We start from the raw sequence: 23,627 nt of genomic DNA, 5'->3' as shown, positions 1-23,627 counted from the left end.
ACAGGGGTGTTGTGGGCCCAGAGTCAGGGAGAGCTCGGCTGTCACCCGCAGACAAGTCTTCATCCTTCAGCAGGAATCCAGGCCTCAGGCCCCACCTCTGCCCCTCCCTGGCCTGAGGATCCCGTCTTAGGCTGGACACGCATCTCTGGTCCATCCACCCTGCGACTGTCGGCGGAGGGGGGCTCCAGGCCCGCCCCCCCCCGTGCGCCCCGGCCCCTCCCCTCCCCGCCCTCTCCCCCCTCCCGCCGGGTTCCAGCTCTCCCTCCCCTCCCCCACTCGCGATCCGGGCCGCCGCTGCTGGGCCGGACCCCCCGGGCTCAGCCCGGCCCCTCGCCGAGCCGCCGCCGCCGCCCCGTTTGCAGAGGAGGAGGCCCCCGGCCGGGGTGTCGGGCGCGGGGCATAAAACGGGCCGGAGCCGGCGCCCGGGGCACTGGAGCGGCGCACGGCCCGGGTCAGCGTCCGCCGCGCCCGGCCCGGCGCCGACGCCAACGCCGACTCCGCGGCCGCCCGCCCACCCGCCGAGCCCCTCGCCGCCCGCCCGCGCCCCGCCCGCGCCCTGCGCCCGCCTCTCGCCGTCCCGCCCGCGTCATGCCGAGCCTTCCGGCCCCGCCGGCCCCGCGGCTGCTCCTCGGGCTGCTGCTGCTCGGCTCCCGGCCGGCCCGCGGCGCCGGCCCCGAGCCTCCCGTGCTGCCCATTCGCCCCGAGAAGGAGCCGCTGCCCGTGCGGGGCGCGGCAGGTAGGTGGCCGCCCGCCCGAGTCCGCGCCCCCGAGGGCCCGGCGCAGGTGGCTCGGCGCGGCCGGCGGGCGGGAGGTGCGCGGGGCTGGGACCGGGCTGCGCGGCTGGAGCGGGACAGCGGCCACCACCAAGCCCGTCCCCGCAGGCTGCTCCTTCGGCGGGAAGGTCTACGCTGTGGACGAGACGTGGCACCCGGACCTGGGGGAGCCCTTCGGGGTGATGCGCTGCGTGCTGTGCGCCTGCGAGGCGGTGAGCGGACCGCGGGCTCGAGCCCTGCAGCGCGGGGCAGGGCCGCTGGGGGAGCGAGGGGCTCCGAAGGGGCGGCCCGCGGGCGCAGGAAGAGGGGCGCCCCTCGGAGGCTCAGGTGTTGACTGCTGCTGATCGCAGCGGCGTATCCGGGCAGCCAGCCGCCGGTAGCCCTCCCGTCGCGATCCTGCTGGATAGATGCCATTACGTCCTCGACCCCAGACGGGACCTGAGGCCCAGAGAGGTTAAGTCACCTGTCCAGGGTCGCACACACCCCCTCTGACTCTGTTGAACGACCCTGTCCCGGTTCCTAGTCCCCTTCTCTCCCTGGTCTGACCATTTGAGATCTTGCACTCACTTGATTTTTCCGCGTTCTCCGCGATCAGCCTCAGTGGGGTCGTCGCGGGAGGGGCCCTAGCAGGGTCAGCTGCAAAAACATCAAGCCCGAGTGCCCAAGCTTGGCCTGCGGGCAGCCTCGCCAGCTGCCAGGACACTGCTGCCAGACCTGCCCCCAGGGTAAGGACGGCTCTGCGGGCTGGGCCGCGATTCCGGGTCCTGGGCCACTCGGACTGGGGCGGCCTGCTGGAGCCAGAGCATCTCTTATCCCTGGTCCAGAGCGCAGCGACTTGGAGCAGCCGCCACCAAGCCTGTCCTTCGAATATCCGAGGGACCCTGAGCACCGCAGTTACAGCCACCGCGGCGAGTCGGGGCCCGAGGAGCGCGCGCGCGCCGACGGCCACTCGGGTGGGTGGGCGGGGGCCGAGGGGTGGGGTCGTGGCCGGGGCGGGCCGCTAGCCGGGGCTGACAGTGCCCTGGCCATCTCCCTCCCCTCGTAGACTTCGTGGCGCTGCTGACAGGGCCGAGGTCGCAGGCCGTGGCACGTGCCCGGGTCTCGCTGCAGCGCTCTAGCCTCCGCTTCTCCATCTCTTACCGGCAGTGAGAAAGGGGAAGGAAGGAGGGAGGCGTGGTGAGGGTGGGAGGAGAGCCCGGAGCGGAGGGGCGGCCTCACTGGACCTCTCCTTCCCAGGCTGGACCGCCCCAGCCGGGTCCGCTTCTCAGATGCCACGGGCAGCGTCTTGTTTGAACACCCGGCAGCTCCCACCAGAGACGGCCTGGTGAGATGATGCCATTTACGAGCGCTTATCCAGTATGGGCACTGAGCCTGCTGAGAGCAGGCTCTGCACTGCTGCCCTGGTCCTCCAGGCGGCTCAGGGGAGGAAGGCGCTGACATTATGGGGCCCATTTTACAGATGAGGGAACTGAGGCTCAGTAGCAGAATGTGATTTGTCCAAGGTCATGCACCTAGTAAGTGGCACAGCCAGGGTTTGAGCCCTAGCATCTGGCTCCAGGCCCCTTCTTAAGCCTCTCTGAGGCATCTTCGCTCACCAGCCCTGGGTCTCTCAGCTGGCCAGTCCTGAGTACTGAGTGTGGGCCTTGTCTCTCTGCTCCAGGTCTGTGGGGTGTGGCGGGCGGTGCCTCGGTTGTCCCTGCGGCTCCTTAGGGCAGAACAGCTCCATGTGGCACTCTTGACACCCACTCACCCCTCAGGGGAGGTCTGGGGGCCTCTTATCCGGCACCGGGCCCTGGCTGCAGGTAAGGGGAGCACAGAGCCTTTGCACATGGACCTTGGTGGGCTGAGGAGGGGATTTTTTTGATGGGCTGTCACTGTCTCCCTTCCCCCAGAGACCTTCAGTGCCGTCCTGACTCTGGAAGGCCCCCAGCAGCAGGGCGCAGGGGGCATTGCTGTGCTCACCCTCAGCGACACGGAGGACTCCTTGCATTTTCTGCTGCTCTTCCGGGGGCTGCTGGAACCCAGGAGTGCAGGTAGGTGGGTGGGGAGAGGCGGGAGGAGGTGGGGAGGGTGCGGCCTCTCAGAAATGTCCGCACGTGTGGCCGTTGCAGGACCAGCCCAGGTTCCCGTGAGGCTCCAGATTCTACACGAGGGGGAGCTGCTGCGAGAACTCCAGGCCAACACCTCAGTCCAGGTGAGGCAGGGTCCGGCCCTTGCTGTCATCTGGTCTGGCCTCTCGCTGTTGCCCACTATACCCTGGTCTGTCCCCAGGACCTGGGCTTTGCTGAGGTGCTGCCCAGCCTGACAGCACAGGAGATGGACTGGCTGGTGCTGGGGGAGCTGCAGATGGCACTGGAGAGGATGGGCGGACCAGAGCTGCGCATCAGTGGGCACATTGCTGCCAGGCAGAGCTGCGATGGTGAGGTGGACTGGGGCCTGGCACCACAGGTGCACAAGACCAAGAGGCACAGATAGAGGCTGGGGGCTTGGGGGATGCATGGGCATGGAACAAGCCTGCCGCCACCTGTTTTGACCCTCTGCAGTCCTACAAAGTGTCCTTTGTGGGGCCGATGCCCTGGTCCCTGTTCACACGGGTGCCGCCGGCTCCGCCAGCCTCACACTACTAGGAAACGGCTCTCTGGTCTACCAGGTAGAGTCAAGGGCTGCACGAGGTGGAGAGGGCAGCGGGACAGGGCCCCGGGGCTTTGCTGCCTTTCCAATTCGCCCTACCTTCCCCTGGCCACCAGGTCCAAGTGGTGGGTACAGGCAGTGAGGTGGTGGCCATGACACTGGAGACCAAGCCTCAGCGGAGGAATCAGCGGACTGTCCTGTGCCACATGGCTGGACTCCAGCCCGGAGGACACAGGGTGAGAGCTCCAGGCAGAGCTGGGCCCCAGGGCCCATGTGCCAGGGATGCTGAAGCATGGACGATGGGAAAGCAGGGATGTGCAGTGTCATTCGCTTTCTCTTGGGCTCTCTCATGGACTCACATGACACATTTTTAGTGACCCTCAGACTGGGGACGGGAGTTCAAAGACCATCGGATGTGGCCCCTGCCTTCAATAAGCCACAGTTAGTTTATTTGAGACAGAGTCTCGCTATGTTGTTCAGGCTGGCCTTGAACTCACTCTGGTCCTCCTGACTCAGCCTCCGGAGTGCTGGGATTACAGGCCTGTGCCACCATGCCCAGCTCAGCATGCTACAGTTAAACGGGAGGAGTTAAACCGGAGGAATAGTGCCATAGACTGTGTAATAATCAATATGTTAGCAATGATTGCTACTTTCTCTGTTTCAGGTAGCTCAGTGTAGAGTGCTGGCTTCTGCATGAGGCCCTGAGTTCAATCCTCAGTACAGTGGCGGGGAGAGGAGGCGGTGTATTGGTTACCTTATTTTGCCTTTCATAGTACCCATTTTATAGACAAGGGAGTGAAGGACCAGAAAGTTTGAATAGCTCTTCAAGGTTGTTATGCAGCTAGGAAGGGGCAGAGATAGGACTTGATCTAGAAAGTTCTTTACTAGTGTTAGGTTGTAGGGAGGTGTGTAAGGGTGTAGTGAGGACACAGAACGTGGAAAGCCTCAGAATGGGGGCTGTGTGAAAGCTGAGGGCCTTGTTCATCCTTGTCCCCCAGGCTGTGGGAATCTGCCCTGGGCTGGGTGCCCGAGGGGCTCATATGCTGCTGCAGAATGAGCTGTTCCTGAATGTGGGCACCAAGGACCTTCCGGACGGAGAGCTTCGGGGGCATGTGGCCACCCTGCCCTACAGTGGGCACGGTGCTCGCCATGAGAGTGAGTGCCCCAGGGTCTGTTGCCCTTCCCTGCCCCCTGCCCTGTGACTCAGACATGTGAGAGATGCTGCCAGAGGGCCAGAATCTGATGTCTCTTCCCCTCATGAACTTCGGGTTGGCATCTGGAGAAGGGGGTGTGTGCAGGGTGGTCCTGCCGGCAGGCTCCACCTGTTGCCATGGCGCTGGACTCTAACGCTTGCCATTCTCCAGGCTCTGGGCCTATGGACAGTGCCTTTGCGTTCACAGAGTCTGTGTTGGGGGAGATGGAGAATGCTGAGATTAAGGGGCTCTAGGCTGACTTCTCATCTGTCACCTCTCCTCTGTCTGGACCCAGCGTTACCTGTGCTCCTGGCAGGAGCTCTGGTGCTGCCCCCTGTGCAGAGCCAGGCAGCGGGGCATGCCTGGCTCTCCCTGGATACACACTGTCACCTGCACTATGAAGTGCTGCTGGCTGGGCTTGGTGGCTCAGAGCAGGGCACTGTCACAGCCCACCTCCTAGGGCCTCCTGGGATGCCGGGGCCCCGGCGGCTGCTGAAGGGATTCTATGGCCCTGAGGTGAGGACCAGGTGGTGGGAGACATCTTCTGAGGGCCTGCAGCAGGGGAGGTAGACAGCTAGCAGCCTAGTATTACCGAGCGGGCATGGCCTGGGGAGTCAGCCAGGCTGGGATGTGAATCTGACTTAGTCTTTATTATTGCATTTGTCACTTTTTGTGTCCTTCTCAAGGAGTCTGACGGGTAGCGCATCATAGCCTAGGTCTCTGGAGAGGTGGGGGATGGGCCAAGCCCATGGACTTGGAGTCAGACAGACCTGGCTTCCAAGCTTCACAGCACTGCCTGTGGCTTTGCTACCCTAGACACTTTGATCTCCCTGGGTCTCAGTTTCTTCATCTACAAATTGGGGACAGTAGGTTCTGCCCTAATACCCCCTGTTCCCATCCCTCATCCTTCGTACCCGCAGGCCCAGGGTGTGGTGAAGGACCTGGAGCCCGAGCTACTGCGACACCTGGCGCGGGGCACTGCCTCCCTGCTGGTCACCACCAAGGGGAGCCCCCGAGGAGAGCTCCGAGGGCAGGTGAGGAGTCCGGCTGGCTCCATTGTCTTTGCACTTGTCATTTGCTCTTTCTGGGGTCTGGGGGTGGTAGTCTCAAACCTTGGTGATGAGAAGGATGAAGCCACACACGGTGCCTGAGGAAGCTGGCAGCCTGCAGCCCTGGCCGTGCAGCTGGGTGATGGCCATGGCTAACAGCAGTGTGGTGTGTCCCGTCCCTGGCCAGCCGTGGCTGGTGATGCCAGGGGATGCCTGGGGCACTTCCTCAATTGGCCTCTCCTTCCAGGTGCACATTGCCAACCAATGCGAGGTGGGGGGCCCGCGCCTCGCTGCGGGAGGTGCGGAGGGGACGCAGACGCCTGGGGCTTCGGATGCAGCTGTCCAACATGTGCTGCCCGCTGCCCCCGTCCCCGAGGCCCCTGCACCTGCCAAATCTGGAGGGTCTGGGCGGCCCCGAGACCCCAACATGTGCTTCTTCGAGGGGCAGCAGCGCCCCCACGGGGCTCGCTGGGCACCCAACTACGACCCACTCTGCTCCCTCTGCACCTGCCAGGTAAGTATAGGTCCAGGAAGGGGGCCGAGGAGGGTCGGGGTCAAGGGACTGGAACTGGTCAGTGCCTCTGCTCCTCTCTGCAGAGACGAACGGTGATCTGTGACCCCGTGGTGTGCCCGTCCCCCAGCTGCCCACGCCCGGTGCAGGCATCTGACCAGTGCTGCCCAGTGTGCCCCGGTAGGTCCCCTGCAGGGCTGGGCTGTGGGGGATGAGCTCCCAGGGAGCGAGGCGGGCGGGTCACCTTCCACCGACCTTCCTTTGGCTCCACAGAGAAGCAAGACACCAGAGACCTCCCAGGGCTGCCCAGGAGCCGCGACCCGGGAGAGGGTGAGCTGGGAGGGTGCGAGCAGGGGTGGGAAGATTCAGGGGCCTCTGGGCTGGACCAAGAGCGGGGGAGAGAGAGAGAGAGAGAATGGAGAATGTGTGTGGGAGGCAACGGGCAGAGGGCGCAGGTGCCAGGTGACACCTGCCAGGCCTCTGTTTCCAGCCCCCAGTGGCCTTTGGGTTTGGCTATTGTGGGGCTGGCCTGAAGCTCACGCCTTGATTGCGGGCTCAGCTGATGAGCTCAGTACTAATGGCAGCTGGGCCCCCTCCCTCACCAGGTTGCTATTTTGATGGTGACCGAAGCTGGCGGGCAGCGGGCACCCGGTGGCACCCTGTTGTGCCCCCCTTTGGCTTAATTAAGTGTGCTATCTGCACCTGCAAGGTATGGCTGCCCCCATTGTCTCTGGTGTCAGTGGGGTCTGCAGAGATGAGGGGGGCTGGGCTGTGTGGGGAGGACGCAAGGATGCAAACATGCTAGAAAACTTCCGTGGGCTTTGACAGCCAGCTTCCCATAGGACAGTGGTGGCGACCCTATGGCACACATGCCACAGTGGGCTCTTTGTTAGCACTGAAAGCTCTAAAAGATTTGCCATCACTGTTATAGGAAAAGAGAAAGGGTTGACCTGGGTGCGAATTCTGCCTGTGCCCCCTGACTGGCTCCATGTGATCCTGGTGCTTTCCAAACCTCCCTGTGTTGCCTCTCTTCTCTCCTGTCCAAATACATGCCACCTATCTTGTAGGGTACAATGAGGATTTGAGTTCAGGTATATAAAGCAAGCCCAGGACTCTGAGTAAAACACCATACATATATTTTACTGGAGTGGGGGGAAGAAGAGGGAGGAAGCAGGAGGCTTCTGTGTCCTTCTCCTTCCTGACACCCATCATGTGCTGGATCCCTGCAGAGGGGCACTGGAGAGGTGCACTGTGAGAAGGTGCAGTGTCCCCGGCTGGCCTGTGCCCAGCCTGTCCGCGCCAACCCCACTGACTGCTGCAAACAGTGTCCAGGTGAGGAGCCTGGGCACCAAGACCTTACACTTGGGGTTGGGACAGGTGCTAACCTGGGTGAGGGGAGGCATGCTTTGGGTGAGGGGCTTCTTGGCTACTTCAGGACCTACTGAGCACTGCTCTATGCCTAGTCTGGAGCCAAAGCTCTAAGCACAATGGAGAGAATGTGCATGTACTAGTAGAATGTGATGGGCTTTAGTTTCTACTGCGTCCGTCCATCCATCCATCCATCCATCCACCCATTGATCTATCCATCCATCCATTGATCATTCCATCCGTCCATCCATCCATCCATCCATCCACCCATTGATCTATCCATCCATCCATTGATCATTCCATCCGTCCATCCATCCATTGACCCATCCATCCATCCATCCAAATTTATCACCCACTAAATACCAGAAACTGCTAGGTGGTGGGGATTCAAAGAGAAATCAAAGCTGGGTGGCCCTCTAGGGCTGATCCCTGCCTCCTTCCCTCCCAACCATGGGGTTAGGGTCCCACCCACAGCTGGGGGACTCCATGCAGGCTGATGGCCCCCGGGGCTGCCGTTTTGCTGGACAGTGGTTCCCGGAGAGCCAGAGCTGGCACCCGTCAGTACCCCCCTTTGGGGAGATGAGCTGTATCACCTGCAGGTGTGGGGTAAGTGGGTTCTGCAGTGGGGAGACCTTCCCCGGGAGGGCAGAGTCCTGGAGGCGGGCTTCCTGGGAGAGGCTGATGTCCACTGCACCCCAGTGCCACTGGAGACCCTCAGCACCTGCTTTGTGCTACTCCAGGCAGGGGTGCCCCACTGTGAGCGGGATGACTGCTCACTGTCACTGTCCTGTGGCTCGGGGAAGGATGGTCGATGCTGCTCCCACTGCACACCTCGGCGGTGTAAGTGAGGGAGGCCAGGGACAGTAGCTGTGGACTGGCCCTGCTGGCTGTAGGACACCTGGGAGGGAGGGGAGCCCCGGGAGCCCCCTTGCTGCTGGGAACCCAGTGGTGCTTCATAGGCACTGTCCTAGTCCACCTACGGGTGGCACCAGGGGTTGTCATGTGTCATCGTTTCTTTACAAAAGGGATTTCTGAAGCTCAGAGGAATGAAGCAATGGACAGATCGCACAGCTAGTGTGCACTGACTTATTTGGACAACTGTTCCCTTTCTGGGACCAGGGCAGAGATGCTCTGCTCATGTCTCCCATGCCACCCTCTTCTCATGTTCTCCATGCCACGATGTTCCCTCTCCTCCTCCAACTTTCGCTCCCTTCCTCCTCCAGCAGCTCCCGAGACCAGGACTGTTCCAGAGCTGGAAAAAGAAGCTGAAGTCTCCTAGGGAGCAGCCGGAAGGCCACATGACCAAGAGGACGGGGCCTGAGCTGGGGGAAGGGGCCGCACTGAGGACGCTGCCTTCTCTTATGTGGAAGCCCTAGTGCCATTGGCTCCTCCGTTCTGCCTCTTCTCCCTCCCCCACTACCTCTGGGAACCACAGCTCCACAAAGGGGAGAGGTGGCCAGGCCCAACCAAGGCCACATCCACTCCAGCTCTGCCCTGCCACCCTCTGGGCTCTGCCCTGGAAGCTCCATCCATTTCCTTCTGTACATAATGTCACTGGCTTGTTGGGATTTTTAATTTATCCTCACTCAGCACCAAGGGCCCTCCACTCCACTCCTGCTGCCCCTGAGCTGAGCAGAGTCATTATTGGAGATTTTTGTATTTATTAAAATATTATTTTTCAGTCTTTGAGCTTTAGATGGGCTCTTTCTTGGCCAGGGACCTGAGTGGATCCCAGCGGAAGAGGGTCTGAGAGTAGAAGGTGAGGGGGGAGCTCTGCTCCAGGCACAGGAGGAGTCCTGGACAGGGGCAAGCTGGCACGGCAGTTGGCTGGCACGGCAGTTGACTGGCACGGCAGTTGGCTGGCACGGCTGGATTCCGCAGAGGAGCTTGGGACTGCCCCGGAGCTGGATTGGAGTTTGAAAAGCCCACACAGCCTGAAGCAGGATTCAGACTCAAGCTGGCTCACTCATGATTGGTATTTTTTGGCTGACTGTATATTTGAAGGTGCTCCAAAGAGAGAAACAAGAGCCACTAGCTTTATTCTCTTTGTCTGAAGCGAAGCACATACTTTCTTACTGTTCTTCTTTCCTGGAAATAAACTGTTCTGGACCAGATCAGGGGCAAGTCCAGATCGGAGTAGACTGGGATCGGCTCAGATCCAGTTCTTGACTGAGCTCATCTTGAGATCGAGTGATGTGATGTACAGAATAGACTCCCCAAACTGTCCACGTTTTTCCGCTTACCCCTGATTCCTGGTTATTCTCCCAGGCCCCACAGGCTCTAGGAAATAAGGGCATAAGGATGGAAACTAATAATGTGTGTAACCTGCAGGTCTATGTTTTGTGTGAACTGTAGAGGGTAAAATGAAAGTGGGATTTTATGGTCTGGTAGGGCAGAGGGAAAGGAAAATCATAGCCTTTTTATTTAGTGTGAGACATGCTGTGTGTGGTTAGTTACTGTCTTGGCCTGTTGAAGTATCACGTTCCAGTTCTGCTATGAACTAGCTGAATGATTTCACTTCTGTGAACCCTGTTTCCTTTCTGTAAAACAGATATCTCCCTCCTAGGATACAATCAGAACATGTGCTTCACAGAGCTTGGTGCCTGGCACATACTCATTGGCAAAAACACTAACTATGGTGGAATTCCTGGAGCTGGTTTGGGGATTTCTGGAGCTGGCAGGGAGAAATGTGGGAGGAGAGGGCAATGGGTTTCCATTATATTTGCCAGGATGTTCATGGAGGAGCCAGGCTGAAGATGCAGGGATGATACGGATGGAGATAACCGGACTTGGGCCAGTTAGGGATGAAAAAGCAACAGGATTCAGCATGGGCTTAGATACAGGGAACTGAGCACAGTGGTAGGTGTGGTATGATGGAGGATGCACTCACAATACTGTCTGTCTTCCCTGTTGAGGGAGCAAGGAGCCAGACAAGTCACCCACAGGTCAGCTTGGTGGGCCCCATGAGGCCGGGGCTCAGCCCAAGATCCTGAGCTGCAGATGCCGCCAGGGCTTCAGCGCAGCCTCCGTGGGTGTCAGCTGAGCAGATGAAGGAGTGTCTCATAATGGATCCAGGCAGAGCAGTGTCCTCTTCAGACAAATCTTTGAAATACCTTTCCCATCCTAGCCTGCCTTCTAACCAAAGCTGGCCAGGCCCTAGGCCCCGCCCAAGCCCCAGAGAGTGATGTGGTGACCCAGGAGATCCGGCCTTGTGCAGCGTGTGCAGGTCTTGGTGTCAGGCTCCATGGAGCCCTGGCACACAGAGACCTCAAGAGGGCACCCCATCCATTCCCCTTCAGGCAGCGTCAAGAGCCATTTTCCTTTTAAAAGAAACCAAACCAAACCACACCAAAACAAAACAAAAAAACCAACAACAGCAGAAGCCCAAGGAGTGACCCATTTTCCTGGATAGACTATTTCAGTGTCAAAACATTTACCAGTAAGATTTAAAATTTGGCTTCGGTATGTCAGGTGACAAATGTCACCAGTTGGAGCTATGGCATGGAGGGGCTGTTGGCCAAGTCACCAGCACAGTTGTATGGGTATGGGAATAATTTGTGGCAGTGACTTAAGGAGAGCAGTTCTAGACTGTGGCCAGGACATAAGAAAGTGCCATCAAGCAGAGTATGACCAGGCGCCCATGGACCTACTATGCATGGGGAGTCCAGGGCGCCAACTCTGCTTTCATGGTAGCTGCTCAACCACTAGCAAAGCCTGCATTCCAGGGCTGAGCTGCTTGCTCTCAAAAAACAGATTTTGAACGACTGTTTTTATTGCATTTCACCCCTGAGCCTTTTGTAAAACGAATGAGAGATAGAAACAGAGAGGAGGGTTCTCGGGGCAAGGAGAGATGTCTCGGCATGTGAAATGAGATGCACTTCAGCTTGGTGATCAGAGGTGATGTGTGAAGGAGACACAATCATGTAGGGGACACACACACAGACTATGGCTGGAATGCCGATCTCAACATTGGTGCTTCTTAGGGATTGTGGAGTAATTACAGTGCTCTCAGAGTGAGCCACCCCTTGTATCACTGCTTGGTTTTGATATTTTTACTTGCTCATCATAGAAGGAGATCATGGTGAATAATTACAGCAATACACAGACATGTGAGGGAAAAAGAATGCTTCACCTGCTACTGCAAACCCCGGTAACGGCTCCCTTAGCAAGCACTGAGTAGTTTTCTATGTTTTAGTTAAAACACTTAGTTGCCTGGTTCCATGCCAGCTCCACTCTGAGTCTTGCCCCTTGCAGTGCCTCGGTCCCCAGCTGTGGACTGGCTCTGATGTCCCAGTTTGGGGTATTTGTGTGGCAGCCTTTGGAGCCGGAGTAGGGAGAGCAATAGAGGGAAGTCTGACCTTTGGCATTGGAAATGACTGAGGAGACACAAAAATAGAAGGTTGGAGAAAACCCCCAACAGCTCAGAGAATCTGGCAAACTGGCATTCAGTGGTCTGATCTTTAGGAAATTGACTAGAGCCCACCAGTGATCCTCAGCTGGTGAGTGTTGGGCAGGCCAGGAGATTGTCCTGTCCTCACATGGGCAGCAGAGGTTGCCCAGCGGGGACATTTGCATTCAAAGCCCCTGCTTTTCCTTAGGAGTGTTCATTGCGGTGTCTTCTCATCTACCTGCTTTGGCTACTGGCTTATTGGCTGAGGCACAGCCTCCTGTGACACTCCAGGGTTTCTCCTCCTCTTTTGGAGCCTCCTTGCTGAGTCCCTGCCCTACTTGGGGCCAGAGACTGAGTCTCCTGCATGCAGTGGGACAGGCAAGGCATAGGTGAAGGGAGCAGATGACAGTAAACTGTCTGATAAGCCTGGTGACGAGGGCTTCTCCACGCAGGGTCAGAAAGGCTGCTGTCTGCGTGCCGGGAAGACGACCCAGCCAAGTATGTTTGCTTCCAGCTCAGCAGCTGGGGGAGCTCATGAGTCTGACGTGGCTGGCAAAGAAGCACACAAGACTGGAGCAGGTGGCCATGGCTGAGACTCCACACACACAGCAAGGACTCCCTGGAGATGAAATGCAGAGCCTGTCATTGGTGCCAGCATCCTGGTGCCCCTGGGACTTTGAACATGGGGGCCTCCGTTCCTGCAAAGCCCCTGCTCCGAGGGAAAGGGAGGGAAGCTAGGGACATTCTCTCCTACACGAATATAAAAAAGTAAAGCTCTTTCAAACCCAAAGTGTCTGTAGTCTTTTCTGCCTTCTACACCAGCTGCAGTAGAGACATGGTCTTCAGACTGGGGGGAGAGTTGTAGGGGAAAGCTAGAAAGCAAGACAGAGGCTGCAGGAAACAGAGGTCAGGGAGAAGCAGCTGAAGGGTACGTTTTACTATGTGCCATTTTACAAGCCGTCAATTTAATCACTTTTAAATAGCTAATAAGGTACAAAATGATATCTAGGGTATAATCCCCTCCCCCAGGCATCAAGGTCCACTCCCCAAAGAGACCCGCTATTGCTAGTTCCTTGCATACGAGAAAAGCTTTTTGAGAATAGAAGGTGTCTAAGGTCCAAGTCTGCATTGTTGTGACACAGACACTTTAAGGAGCACTTAGATCTCCTGGGGGCTTGTTAACTACAGATGCTGATTCAGAAGGTCTGGATGGGGCCTGCCCTCCTGCATTTTCTGACAGATCCCAGGGGACCCTGATGTTGCTAGTTCAGGGATACATTGTGAGCAGCAGTGCTGAAGGATTTTCAGTAAAACCTGCCGTATCATGAAGGTTTCTGATAAGTTTATTGAGCATTTTTTTCCCTCACCAGACACTGTCCCAGGTGCTAGGAAGTCAGCAGGGAATGAAACTGACAATAATCCCACCCATGTGGAATTTATAAACTTGTAGGAGAAGATCATTAATAATGTATTAGTCAGCTTTCTGTGAGTGTAACAAAATGCCTGAGATAATCAACTTAAAAGGAGGAAAGGTTTATGTTGGCTCATGGTTTCAGAGGTTTTAGTACATGGTCACTTGGCTTTGTTGCTTTGGGCTGGTGGTGGCACAGGACATCAATGGTGGTAACACGTGGTGGAAGAGGCCTGTCACCTAATGGTCGCTGGGAAGCAAAGAGAGACACACAGAGGGCTGGAGTCTCAATCTTCAAGGGCACAATACCAATGACCTAACTTTCTCCCATTAGGCCTCACCTCCTAAATGTTCCACACCTCTCAATAGCACTGCACACAGGGACAAAGCCTTCAACAATAAGCCTTTGGGGGACACTCCAGATCCAAACTACAGCAACACATATAATAAATAGATCAATTATAATACAGCAATAAATATAGTCCATAAGTCAAATAGAGGGCAGAAGGTGCTATGGAAAACACAGAGCAAGAGAAGGGGAACTGGGAAGAAGAACTGGATGCGACTATAAAAGGATAGTTTGAGAAATGTTCCAGTCAGGTGCCATTTTGTTTTGTTTTGTTTTTGGTACTGGGGATCGAACTGGGGTCCTTGCACTTGCACAGCAGGCGGTGAAACCACTGAGCTAAATCCCCGGCCCTCAGGTGCCATTTTGAATAAAGACTGAAAGGAGGGCAGGGAATAAGCCATGAGATATTTAATGGTTTTTGAAAAAAATTTATTTTAACTTTTTTGAGATAGGGTCTTGCTACACAGTTCCGGCTGGTCTTGAACTCACTATGTAGTCCAGGCTGGGCTTGAATTCATGACAATCCTCCTGCCTCAGCCTCCCAAATGCTGGGATTACAGATGTGTGCCACCGCACCCAGTGTGTAATGGTTTTTAAAAAATTAGGAATGTGACTAAGTTTCTTGCCAGGGGAAATGAAAGGAACACACATGCCAGAATTACGAGATTTGTGTGAAATCAATAGATCAGTAGATATCAGAACCCCTTGGGATACTAAGGAGACAATTGGATCTCCGTAAGAATAGAGGATGAAGTTTTGATTCAATTCTATGTGAATCCCAAAGGACACGGTGTCTCATCTAACATTTAAATTATGTAATACATAAAGATAAAATGTGAGCAGAGTGAGAGTTAAAGAAATAGCTGTTACTTGGTACAATTAGGCCACATACATTCATGTGTTGGTCTGTTTGTTTGAGTTTGCTGCCAACCTACAACCACCCAGGCATGTGGGAGTCTGGAGAAGGAGGAAGAAAGGAGGGAGGATTTATTCAGGACTAGGAAGGGAAACTTTCATAACATCTCTGCTAAGGGAGAGGTGTAATTTAAGCACATATTTTGTGGTCAGAAATGTTAGAGTCCAAAATGCCCCATGAAGCATAAAGAGGCTTCCAGGTTGGCAGACGAGGTGGGCTGCAGTTTGAAAAGCTTGCCGAGCGCCACCTAAGGAAGAACCTTGCCAGGAAACACAGTCCAGTGAAAACACAGTCCCTGGAAACTGAGGAAAAGGGTGAATGTGAAAGAGGGAACAAAGGAACGATGGTAAAGGGGAAGTACCAGCTAGACTCACCCAGGAACGACAGGCTGCAGATGTGGAGCACACAAGACGCCTCATTCTTTCCCAGGAACTCCAGCAGGCGGAACCAGCCCAGCCCAGTTTATCTTCCCAGAGAAGCCACATAGGACAGGACCAGCACCCTTCTTTCTACTCCCCTGGCACCCCGAGTCTCAGGAAGTCTAAATCAGATTTACTTTCAGGACCCAAGCCCTTCTCCCTTTGGCAAAAGCATTACTGCACCTGCTGGCTGATGCCTGAAATTCTTTAGTAGAGGTTTTTCCTTCTGTAATTGGAAGTTTTTAAATGTTAATGAGCGGTTAAGCTATTAGCTTATCCGCTGAAGTGTAATCCATCCGTCAAGGAGAGTAAATGATTACCATCAGATCCTGTTACTTTTTGACAAGGAGGAGGACTAGAGAAGGGAATAGATCACAAGGGGTGAGGAGGTAAGACACTGGGGCCACGGTGGCCAGCCTCCCAGGCAGGGACATTGACAAGGGCCAGGCTACTTACCTTCCACCGCTCCAAGGAGGAGTCATGGCTGTGTGGAGAGGAATTTCTGCCCTGAACATCTGTGCACTCGGCCAGCATAGCGGGAACTCCGCCACTCAGACATATGATTCACATCAACTGTGTTTTTCACGAGTTTTAGAGACTTCTTTTTCAAAGCAAGGTTGACGTCATTATGAAGGAACTTTTTCCTCATAGGTTCCAACTGAGGTACCGCTGGAAGTGGCATCGGACAAGACCTTCAGAGTAGCTTTTCTTTTTTATTTTTCTGTCCTTCTCCAGAGATAGGTGAGTAGGGGGCCCTCCTGACAGGGATAAGAGAAATACTGTTTTATTTGTCATAAATGCAATGATTCTTCATTGGAAAAGTTCTGAAAAACAGAGCCACATAAAATGAAGAAAAATTAAGATATTACATGCTTAATAAAATTAAAACTCCAACTCAGAATCATCCGGTCTTCATCTACCTTTGATTTTTCTCCTCTAATTTTTTCTCTGACATTTAACGTGCCATGAATTGTTTAACAAATTTGTATTTTTTGTTTGTTTGTTTTTGCTTTTCTGCTACCAGGAATCAAACTCAGGACCTTGTGCTTTCGAGGCAGGTGAGGTGCCACTGAGCTAAATTCCCTGCCCGTTAGATGGTATTTTTAGTGGTGGTGGGTTTTTGTTTTTCCTCTTTTTGGTACTAGAGATTGAACCCAGGGCTTTTGCACTGAGCTACGTTGCTACATTTCCAGCCTTTAAAAAATTTATTTCTTTATTTATAATTTTGAGATAGAATCTTACTAATTGCTAAGTTACCCAGGCTGGGCTCCAACTTGTTATCCTTCTGCCTCAGCCTCCCAGAGTGCGGGATGACAGTTTGGGCCACCATGCCTGGCCACGAGGCATGTTTTTTAATTATAAAAATGTTGGCTTGAAGTAGAAAATTTGGTTAAAAAATTCAAACAAATAATAAAATAACCAGGAAAAATTCTTTGTGGAGAATACAAGGCCTTTTGAAATGTTTTCTTCTTTCTGTGTATTTTGTTGAGCTTACCCTCTGTTTATAGTTTATATCGCTCTTTGCCTTGCTGGGTCCTATTACCGCACGTATCATGAGCTTTGGTTATGGGCTGTTGGAATTTGAAGAGAGACAGTGCTGGGGCTGCTGTTTTTGCACATCTGAGTTAAACCAGGCACAGGCCCAGGGACAGTGAAACCCAAAACAGGTGCCATCTTGGCGAGGTGGATGGCCCTGGCCAGTGGGCAGCAGCTTGGATGAAGAAGAGTGAGTTTGGACACCCACAAAGAGCCACTGTCGGTGCACTGGGAGCCATCAGGGTGCAGACAAATGGTTGTTTTTCCAAGAAGTGACTGTAGCTAGGGGGAGTCTAGATGCCACTCTTGGGGGGAGGGGCTAGAGCAGTCAGAAGCCACCCCGAATCTGGCTGCTCTCTCCCCACATAGCTGTGGTTACCTTAATAGTTTGCAATGTGTGTACTCATTTCAGTCGCCAAGACCCAGCGGAGTGGATTTGGGCTCAGTAGCTGACATTTTGTGATGAGAAGGGAGGCATTTAGGGTGTGGGAGCCTCCTGAGGAGAAGAAAATTTTACTTTGCCAGTGATTCTTTTGGTCACTTGATCTCCAAGGGTAGCCTCAGTGTACTCACTTGTGAAAACTTCCCAGAAATGTGAATCTTGAACTGGCAGCTGCTTAGTAGAGTGATCTGAGTCCAAGGATTGAGAGAAACTTGGCTGTGTAACTTTGGCTGGGGAAGGCCTTTGCCCTATGTGACTCCCAGTTTCTGGCAAAATGGTAGTAACAGTGGTTCCATGCTTGATTGTTATAAGGACTATAGGAATAGATTACTGTGCTTGGTACAGGTGTAGTTGCCATTCAATAGCAACACTATCACTGGGTCTGATCATGGGCGTGGAATCCTGTGAAGCAGTGAAGCCTACATGCTCTGAAAGGGTGAGATCATTCTGGGGGGAGGGAACTAAGGACTTAGGCTTCCATTACCACTGTGGGTGTGACCACAACCTTTCTACCTCTGGCAGCTCGTTGGTCCTCTGTAGCTAGCCTACTCCTCACCCTCCTTTTCACCCTGGAGAGGAAGCATTCTTTCTTACTCTGAGGGAGGCTGTCAGGCTATCTAATCCAGTGCTGAGAGAGGCAAGGGCTGTGAAGGCTGCAGGGTGGGGGTGGTGATGTGAGCAGAAGTGTGCAGAAATCAATGTGGGCTGAATAGCTGGGCGTGGTGGTGCACGCCTGTAATCCCAGGACTCCCAAGGCTGAGGTAGGAGGAGAGCCTTGAGTTCGAGGCCAGCCTGGGCTATATAGTGAGTTCAAGGCCAGCCTGCACCATAAGTTGAGACCCTGTCTCAGAACAAAAACAAAAACAGAACCCCCCCAAAAACAATGTGGGTGGGGAGGGGCATGGATATGAGAGCAAAGAGATTCCAACATGTTGCTGTGGGCTGTTTCTATGGGTTTCCCTTACTATTTTTCAAGAGATAAATAAAAAAAATGGAACTACTTTTTTGTGGTAAATTAAATGTGTACAATTTATCTTTTAGGTGTATAATTCAGTAGGTGTTAAGTATATTCACAATGTTGTACACTCATCTGCACTATCCATTTCCAGGGGCTTTTTAAAAATCATCCAACAGAAACGATTAAACAATAGTCATGAACCCCAAATCCCCCGTGACCTCTATTTTGTTTTCTATCTCTGTAAATTGGCTTATTCTGTAGCCACCTTATATAAAGTAGAATTATACAGTATTTGTCTTTTGAGTTGGGTTTATTTCACTTAGCATAATGTATTCAATTACTGGATCATATGGTAATTTCCTCTTGAAGTGTTTTGGTTGTCAAACTCAATTATTTGTTTTTTTATTATGTTTCTTAAATTGTTTTATTGCCCCTTCTCTTTATTTTCTGCCATTAATTTGATGGAGAAACTGGATTATTTGTCACTAGAGACTGATCCAAAGTCTAGATTTATTTTGGTACCAGGAATCAAACTCCAGACCTTGTGCTTGCACTAAGCTAAATCCCTGGCCCCACAGTCTAGATTTGTATACTGCCTATTCATGGTGCCATTTAGTTTGTACCTCCATCCCCTGTATTTTCTGTAAATTGAAAGTTAGACAGAGTCTTGATTAGATTCTTATTCAAATTTTTGACAGGACTGTTTCATAAATGTGTTCTGTATTCCCACTGGATAAAATCAGGAGACATCACAGTTACTTCTAAACACAAACATAAATTTATGAGAATAAATTTCTGAGACTGAACCACCCAAGGATGTGGGCTACAACCTCTTTCTTTTTTTTTTTGGTACTGGGGATTGAACTTGGGACTTTGCACTTGTGAGGCTGGCAGCAGAAGCACTGAGCTAAATCCCCGGCCCTACAACCCTTTTCTTCAGTGACATGTATTTTATTTATTTATTTATGTTTTGGTACCAGGGATTGAACTCAGGACCTTGCACTTCCAAGGCCAGCACGGTGCCACTGACCTGAATTCCCGGCTCCTAAGTATTTTAAATGTCATCCATATTATCCTGGGGTAGGTACTATCATTCCTACTTAAAGAAGAGGAAACAGAGGCTTTGAAAGATTCTGCAAGGAATAGAGTTGACAGAATAGCAGTTCTGGTCTGGATATTTACAAAATACCAATCTCTGCGCCTAAACCAGAATGTCTGGGGATGGGGTCCTGGCAGCAAGAGATTTCGAAAGTTCCCATGGAGATCTGGATGCAAGTAGGGGAAGAGGTCAAAGGCAGGTCTAGAGGAGTGGCCAGGAGGTGTGACCAGCCTTTCCTCAGTGTGGTGGTCTCTCTCAGACCCACCAGCCCAGGAATGGACAGCAACCTCGGTATTCCCCGCTTGAGAGCCATGGTCATAATCTATTAGCTGTGCCCATCAGAAGAAAGGCCTCCTACAGAACTCCTAACCCCTCCACACTGTGGGGCTTGGCTAAGGTTACTTGCTTGTCCTTCAGTGTGCTGGATCTGCTGCAATCAACTGCCAAAATGTGGGGTCACAGCCTTCCCCTTGTGGCATTTCTCTAGGTGTGCTGTGGCCAAGGATGAGAAAGAGGTAGGGCCGGGATCTCATTTTAATCAGAGCACTTCTGATTTAGAGCAGCTCTCCTCACCGTCTCTCTGCTTTGTCGTCCACCACCTCCCCACTCCCTGCCGTGGGCCTTTGTCCCTGATGCTTGCTGTTTTCATCTTTGACCATCAGCCTTTGGCCACCTATGGCATCTCTGCCAAGCATCTGTCACCCAGATCCCTGCTGCTGGCTGCCCATGCAGACAGGGTGGCCCATCCTTAGCCTTCGTCCTTGGCTCATGGGACAATGCCCACTCTTCTGACCATACCTGCAGCCCTGGTCACCTATCCAAGATTTCTGGGGCTCACAGTCCCCCTACTTTGACTCACTGGGGAAGCAGATGTTTGATCCTTGGAGCAGAGTTGCCTGAGTCTCTAATGATGGTTCTTCCCCACCTGCCAGCAGCGTTTTCCTTCAGAGCCTTCTGGATGAGCCACTCCTCTGTCTTCCTCACTGTCCCCATCATGACCATTTACTAAATACTAGTCATGCACTGAGCGCTATGGTAAGAGTACAATCTGCTTGTGGTCTCCAACACAATCATGGAGTTTGCCAGCACTGTCAGTCCTTTCCTATTTTGCAGACGAGGAAAACTAGGTACGTAGAAGTAATTTTCTGAAGTTGTACAGCCAGGTGGATATATGCTGCTCCCTGCATATATCCTCTGCACTTCGGAAGGAAGGAGGTTAGTTTGGAGTATTGGGGAGCAGCCTCCTGGGGCTCCTTGGTCACACTCTTGGCCTGACCTTCGCACTGCAGTGCTGAGTTTAGCCAACTTCCTTGCTGGTGATGTCCTCCTTCCTGGTCTCCAGTGGCTTCCACGTGCTATGAGCATCCACTAAGCCTCTTCATTCCTACCTCCACCCAGTAATGCATTAACTATTGACCATGTGAATCTCAAATGGGAGTAGGGTTCAAGTTATTTTCATGGCTATAAAATACCTATTGTAACCAGGTGTGGTGGTGCACGCCTATAATCTCAGCACTCTGGGAGGCTGAGGCAGGAGGATAGCAAGTTTGAGCCAGCCTAGCTAACACAAAAATTTTAAAAAGGCAGGGCAGCTGGGGATGCAGTTTAGAGTGAAGGCCCTGGCTTCAATCCCCAGCACCACAAAAAACAAACAAACAAAAAACCCAAAAACCTCATATCTTTTAATGCTTCCAAACACTTTATGACAACTTAGTTGTCACAAAGGTGTCTACAGGGTGGCTGGTGTCACTTGATTCCATAGGCCACAGTGTGTGTGTGTGAAGGTAAGAAGTCAAAATATTAACAATCACAATTCCTAAGTACAGGACTCTTGCAGGAAAACGTCTGTAATTTTTCTTTGCGGCTTTTTCTATATTAAATATTTAGTGCTTACATAATAAAAGTAGAGGCTAGGGATTTAGCTCAGTGGTTCTGCCGCCTGCCTCGCAAGAGCAAGGACCCGAGTTCAATCCCTGGTACCAAAAAAAAAAGTAGAATAAGTATAACTTGGGAGGAAAATTTAATAGCTTATAAAGAAGGAAACTAAAATCACCTAAAATCTAACACACCCAGAAATAACTACTGTCAAGATCTTAGTTTGAATGTCTACACTTTTTCCTATGCTGTTATACAGATGTATAATTGTGGTCTTGCTCTTTTGGTCACAAATAACACATCTTCCTTAGCAAAATTAACCGAAAAGGAAAACATATTTGGAGGCCAAAGGGGTACATTGGGTACTTGGCCTTCCAAGGCCAGAGAGAGGAGCCAGGCCTGCAGTCTGGGCTCAGAACAGGACTGAGGATGAGGTACTTCTGGCTGCCCAGGGTCGCCCCTTCTTCTGCTGCCCGGGGACTCACTCCAGCCCAGGGGAGTTTGGGCTTCAGAATCTCCAGCGCTTCCTTCCTGGGCTGGCCAGAGCCTTGCAGGGGGACGGCTGTTCTCCAGCTGTGGCTAGGGCTGGGAACTGGTGCAGCAGAGGAGAGGGGGCTGGGAAAAGGCACAGAGGGGCACGTGTGCATTCAACTGCAACTCCTGCTGGATCTCATTTTCAGAGCAGTTCCCTCACTCTGCTCCCTGGGGTTCAGAGACTCAATTGTTGTTTTTTTTTTCTTCAGTTTTATCCTTTTAGAAGAAAAACACCCCTAGTCTCCATCAGAACAAGGGAAGGCATGGATAAGGTAGAGGAATTGATCAATCTTTCAGTTTCCATTTCCATCGTCACCCACTCCTCTTCATCACTTTCAGAGGTATTTGGTGCCACTCATTCCTGAACCATTTGTTGATTTGGGTATAAATAGACTTTGTTCTGTACTTTCTCCTAGGTTCAAGATTGAGCCTGCTTGGTTTTGCTATGTTGGTCGCCATTTTTCTAGCTGCTTTCTAGTGTCTAAAATGTTGCTATTAATACTTCCTCTGTTCATTTTCTTTATGGGTTAAAAAATTTTTTTTTGTATGGTACTAGAGATTGAACCAGGGTGCTTTTCACTAAGGTACATTTCCAACCCTTCTGAAGAATTTATTTATTTATGTATTTAACTTTGAGACAGGATCTTGCTAGGTTGCTAGGTCTCCCAGGCTGCGCTCAAACTTGTAATCTTTCTGCCTCAGTCTCCCAGAGTGCTGGTATCACAAGTGTGCACAACCATGTCTTGCTGGAACTTTAGTCTTAAAAAATAATAAAAAAGAAGATGAGGAAAGAGTGGAGATAGATGAATGCCAGAGCCTCATCTACCACTGTTAGCTACCGGAGTGATCTTTCTAACTTTTAACATTTAACCTGTGCCTGTCACCTTCCTGCTTAAAATACTCTCATGGGAACAAGAGTTGGAGGGAAGAGGGTGAAAGGGTTAAAAGATTATCAAGAAGTGCTGGGGATGTAGCTCCGTGGCACCACACCTGCCTCGAAAGTACAAGGTCCTGAGTTCAATCCCCAGTACTAAACCGAACCAAACAAAGAAGTGTTATATTCAACTTCCCACAAAGAATGTGATCATTATGTAAGGTGTAATAATAAAGATGAAAACAAAACAATACTCTCATGGCTCCCACTGGCAACAGGGTACAGGATAGAAATCTTGGGCATGACATTTTTGTGTGCTGCCCCAAATCAGAGCTCACTCCCCTCATGGACTAGACTGTACTTCATTCTACTAATTTTAATGGATCAGAAAATTCAGGCCACCTAGAGAAAGAGTCAAAAGCTTACTTTTGTTCTCTATTAAATGCTAATTCTAAAACAACACTTAGTTCTCACCTGCATTGCTTTTAGCCCTTTCTCATTGGGAAACTAATTGCTAGGCATCAGGGGCCCTGAGATGGCTGGGGCTGGGGTTGGGGCTCAGTGACGGAGAGTGAGAAGCTGATGTGTATGCTCACACCTGCAGCCTGCAGCTTGAGCTGCTGTAGGGAATTTCCGGTTTATGTAGCCAGCAACTAGAAGGCAGATTCTTTTTGTATTCTTTCCGGGGCATAAATTGCAGCTGGTGATGAAATTTGTTCGGTCTCTCTCACTACTAAATCATACTGGACCACACAAATACTTGGCTTGGCTTATCCTAAGACTCTAAACCAAAGGGATAGCCTTTTCCCTAGATGGATTAGGAATGTGCACATCCAAAGAGTGAGCTTGCAGGATGGCTCAAGAGGTGGGGTCTGGTACCTACTGTCTCTTCTTCATTGGTGATTAACACAAAGAAATGGCCAAAAGAGAGGATGTATTGATCTATGCATTCTATTACCTATTGAACAAAAGCCTATAGGTAGCTCCAACAGACAGACCATGAGGACCCACAGTGATTTTGCTAAGGTCTCTGATGAACAGCACCAAAAGCTCATCCTTGTGTGTTTGCCGTATAGTACAGTGGACCCTCAAGTTATGACAGCAGCCTGACAAACAAACAAGTTGGGTTAAGACCGGAATTTTAGGGTTTTTTTGGTTTTTTTTTGGTATCGGGGATCAAACTTGGGACCTTGTGCATGCGCGGCAGGCACCAGAACCACTGAGCTAAATCCCCAGCCCGGAATTTTAGTTTTAATTTATGACCAAAGTCTTGAGCTACGAACCGGCGGCTCATGCTTC

At 52.3% G+C, this 23,627-nt stretch overlaps 2 protein-coding genes across 15 annotated transcripts in view; both read left to right on the top strand.

Moving 5' to 3' along the window:
* Positions 1 to 587: 587 nt before the first annotated feature.
* On the top strand, positions 588 to 9,209 carry Chrd (chordin). 4 transcript variants are annotated; one of them, XM_087186750.1, is made up of 23 exons: positions 588 to 736; positions 882 to 985; positions 1,369 to 1,498; positions 1,598 to 1,726; positions 1,819 to 1,918; positions 2,010 to 2,097; positions 2,434 to 2,575; positions 2,666 to 2,806; positions 2,885 to 2,967; positions 3,045 to 3,192; positions 3,317 to 3,423; positions 3,521 to 3,640; positions 4,403 to 4,559; positions 4,893 to 5,113; positions 5,518 to 5,631; positions 5,894 to 6,160; positions 6,244 to 6,337; positions 6,431 to 6,487; positions 6,763 to 6,866; positions 7,387 to 7,489; positions 7,986 to 8,131; positions 8,266 to 8,365; positions 8,752 to 9,209. In XM_087186750.1, exons 1-23 carry the CDS (start codon positions 589 to 591, stop codon positions 8,802 to 8,804), a joined length of 2,856 nt encoding a protein of 951 aa, XP_087042876.1. In that variant the 5' UTR covers position 588; the 3' UTR covers positions 8,805 to 9,209. The 4 variants fall into 4 exon arrangements, with proteins under 4 accessions (XP_087042876.1, XP_012927731.1, XP_021111747.1 ...); XM_013072277.2 differs by having other exon boundaries at positions 8,749 to 9,209; XM_021256088.2 differs by having other exon boundaries at positions 2,858 to 2,967.
* Positions 9,210 to 15,368: 6,159 nt separating this feature from the next.
* The window catches only part of LOC101703630 (transmembrane epididymal protein 1A-like), a 102,732-nt gene continuing 94,473 nt past the window's right edge, over positions 15,369 to 23,627 (top strand). For 5 of the 11 annotated variants that reach the window (XR_015441050.1, XR_015441053.1, XR_015441052.1 and 2 more), the window contains exon 1: positions 15,369 to 15,751. The gene's annotated coding sequence lies outside the window, so the exon portion shown is untranslated. Of the gene's footprint in view, positions 15,752 to 16,034; positions 16,069 to 23,627 lie in introns of all 11 variants that reach the window. The other 6 variants (XM_013068886.3, XM_087186748.1, XM_087186746.1 and 3 more) reach the window with 2 other exon arrangements.

This window comes from Heterocephalus glaber, unplaced genomic scaffold (assembly GCF_053883595.1).
Source record: "Heterocephalus glaber isolate CG9 unplaced genomic scaffold, H.glaber_assembly_v1.0 deba00001504, whole genome shotgun sequence".
NCBI classification, from domain to species: Eukaryota; Metazoa; Chordata; class Mammalia; order Rodentia; family Bathyergidae; genus Heterocephalus; species Heterocephalus glaber.
Note: the sequence above shows the minus strand (reverse complement) of the source record. Positions and strands in the feature narration are given on the sequence as shown.

What these genes read in the sequence shown, in the direction of transcription:
- Chrd (XM_021256086.2), top strand. Translation starts at nt 589, where the DNA reads ATGCCGAGCCTTCCGGCCCCGCCGGCCCCGCGGCTGCTCCTCGGGCTG. An exon ending in GCACCGGGCCCTGGCTGCAG is followed by an intron (nt 2,576 to 2,665) that starts GTAAGGGGAGCA and finishes CCCTTCCCCCAG; the next exon opens with AGACCTTCAGTGCCGTCCTG. An exon ending in GTGCTATCTGCACCTGCAAG is followed by an intron (nt 6,867 to 7,386) that starts GTATGGCTGCCC and finishes GGATCCCTGCAG; the next exon opens with AGGGGCACTGGAGAGGTGCA.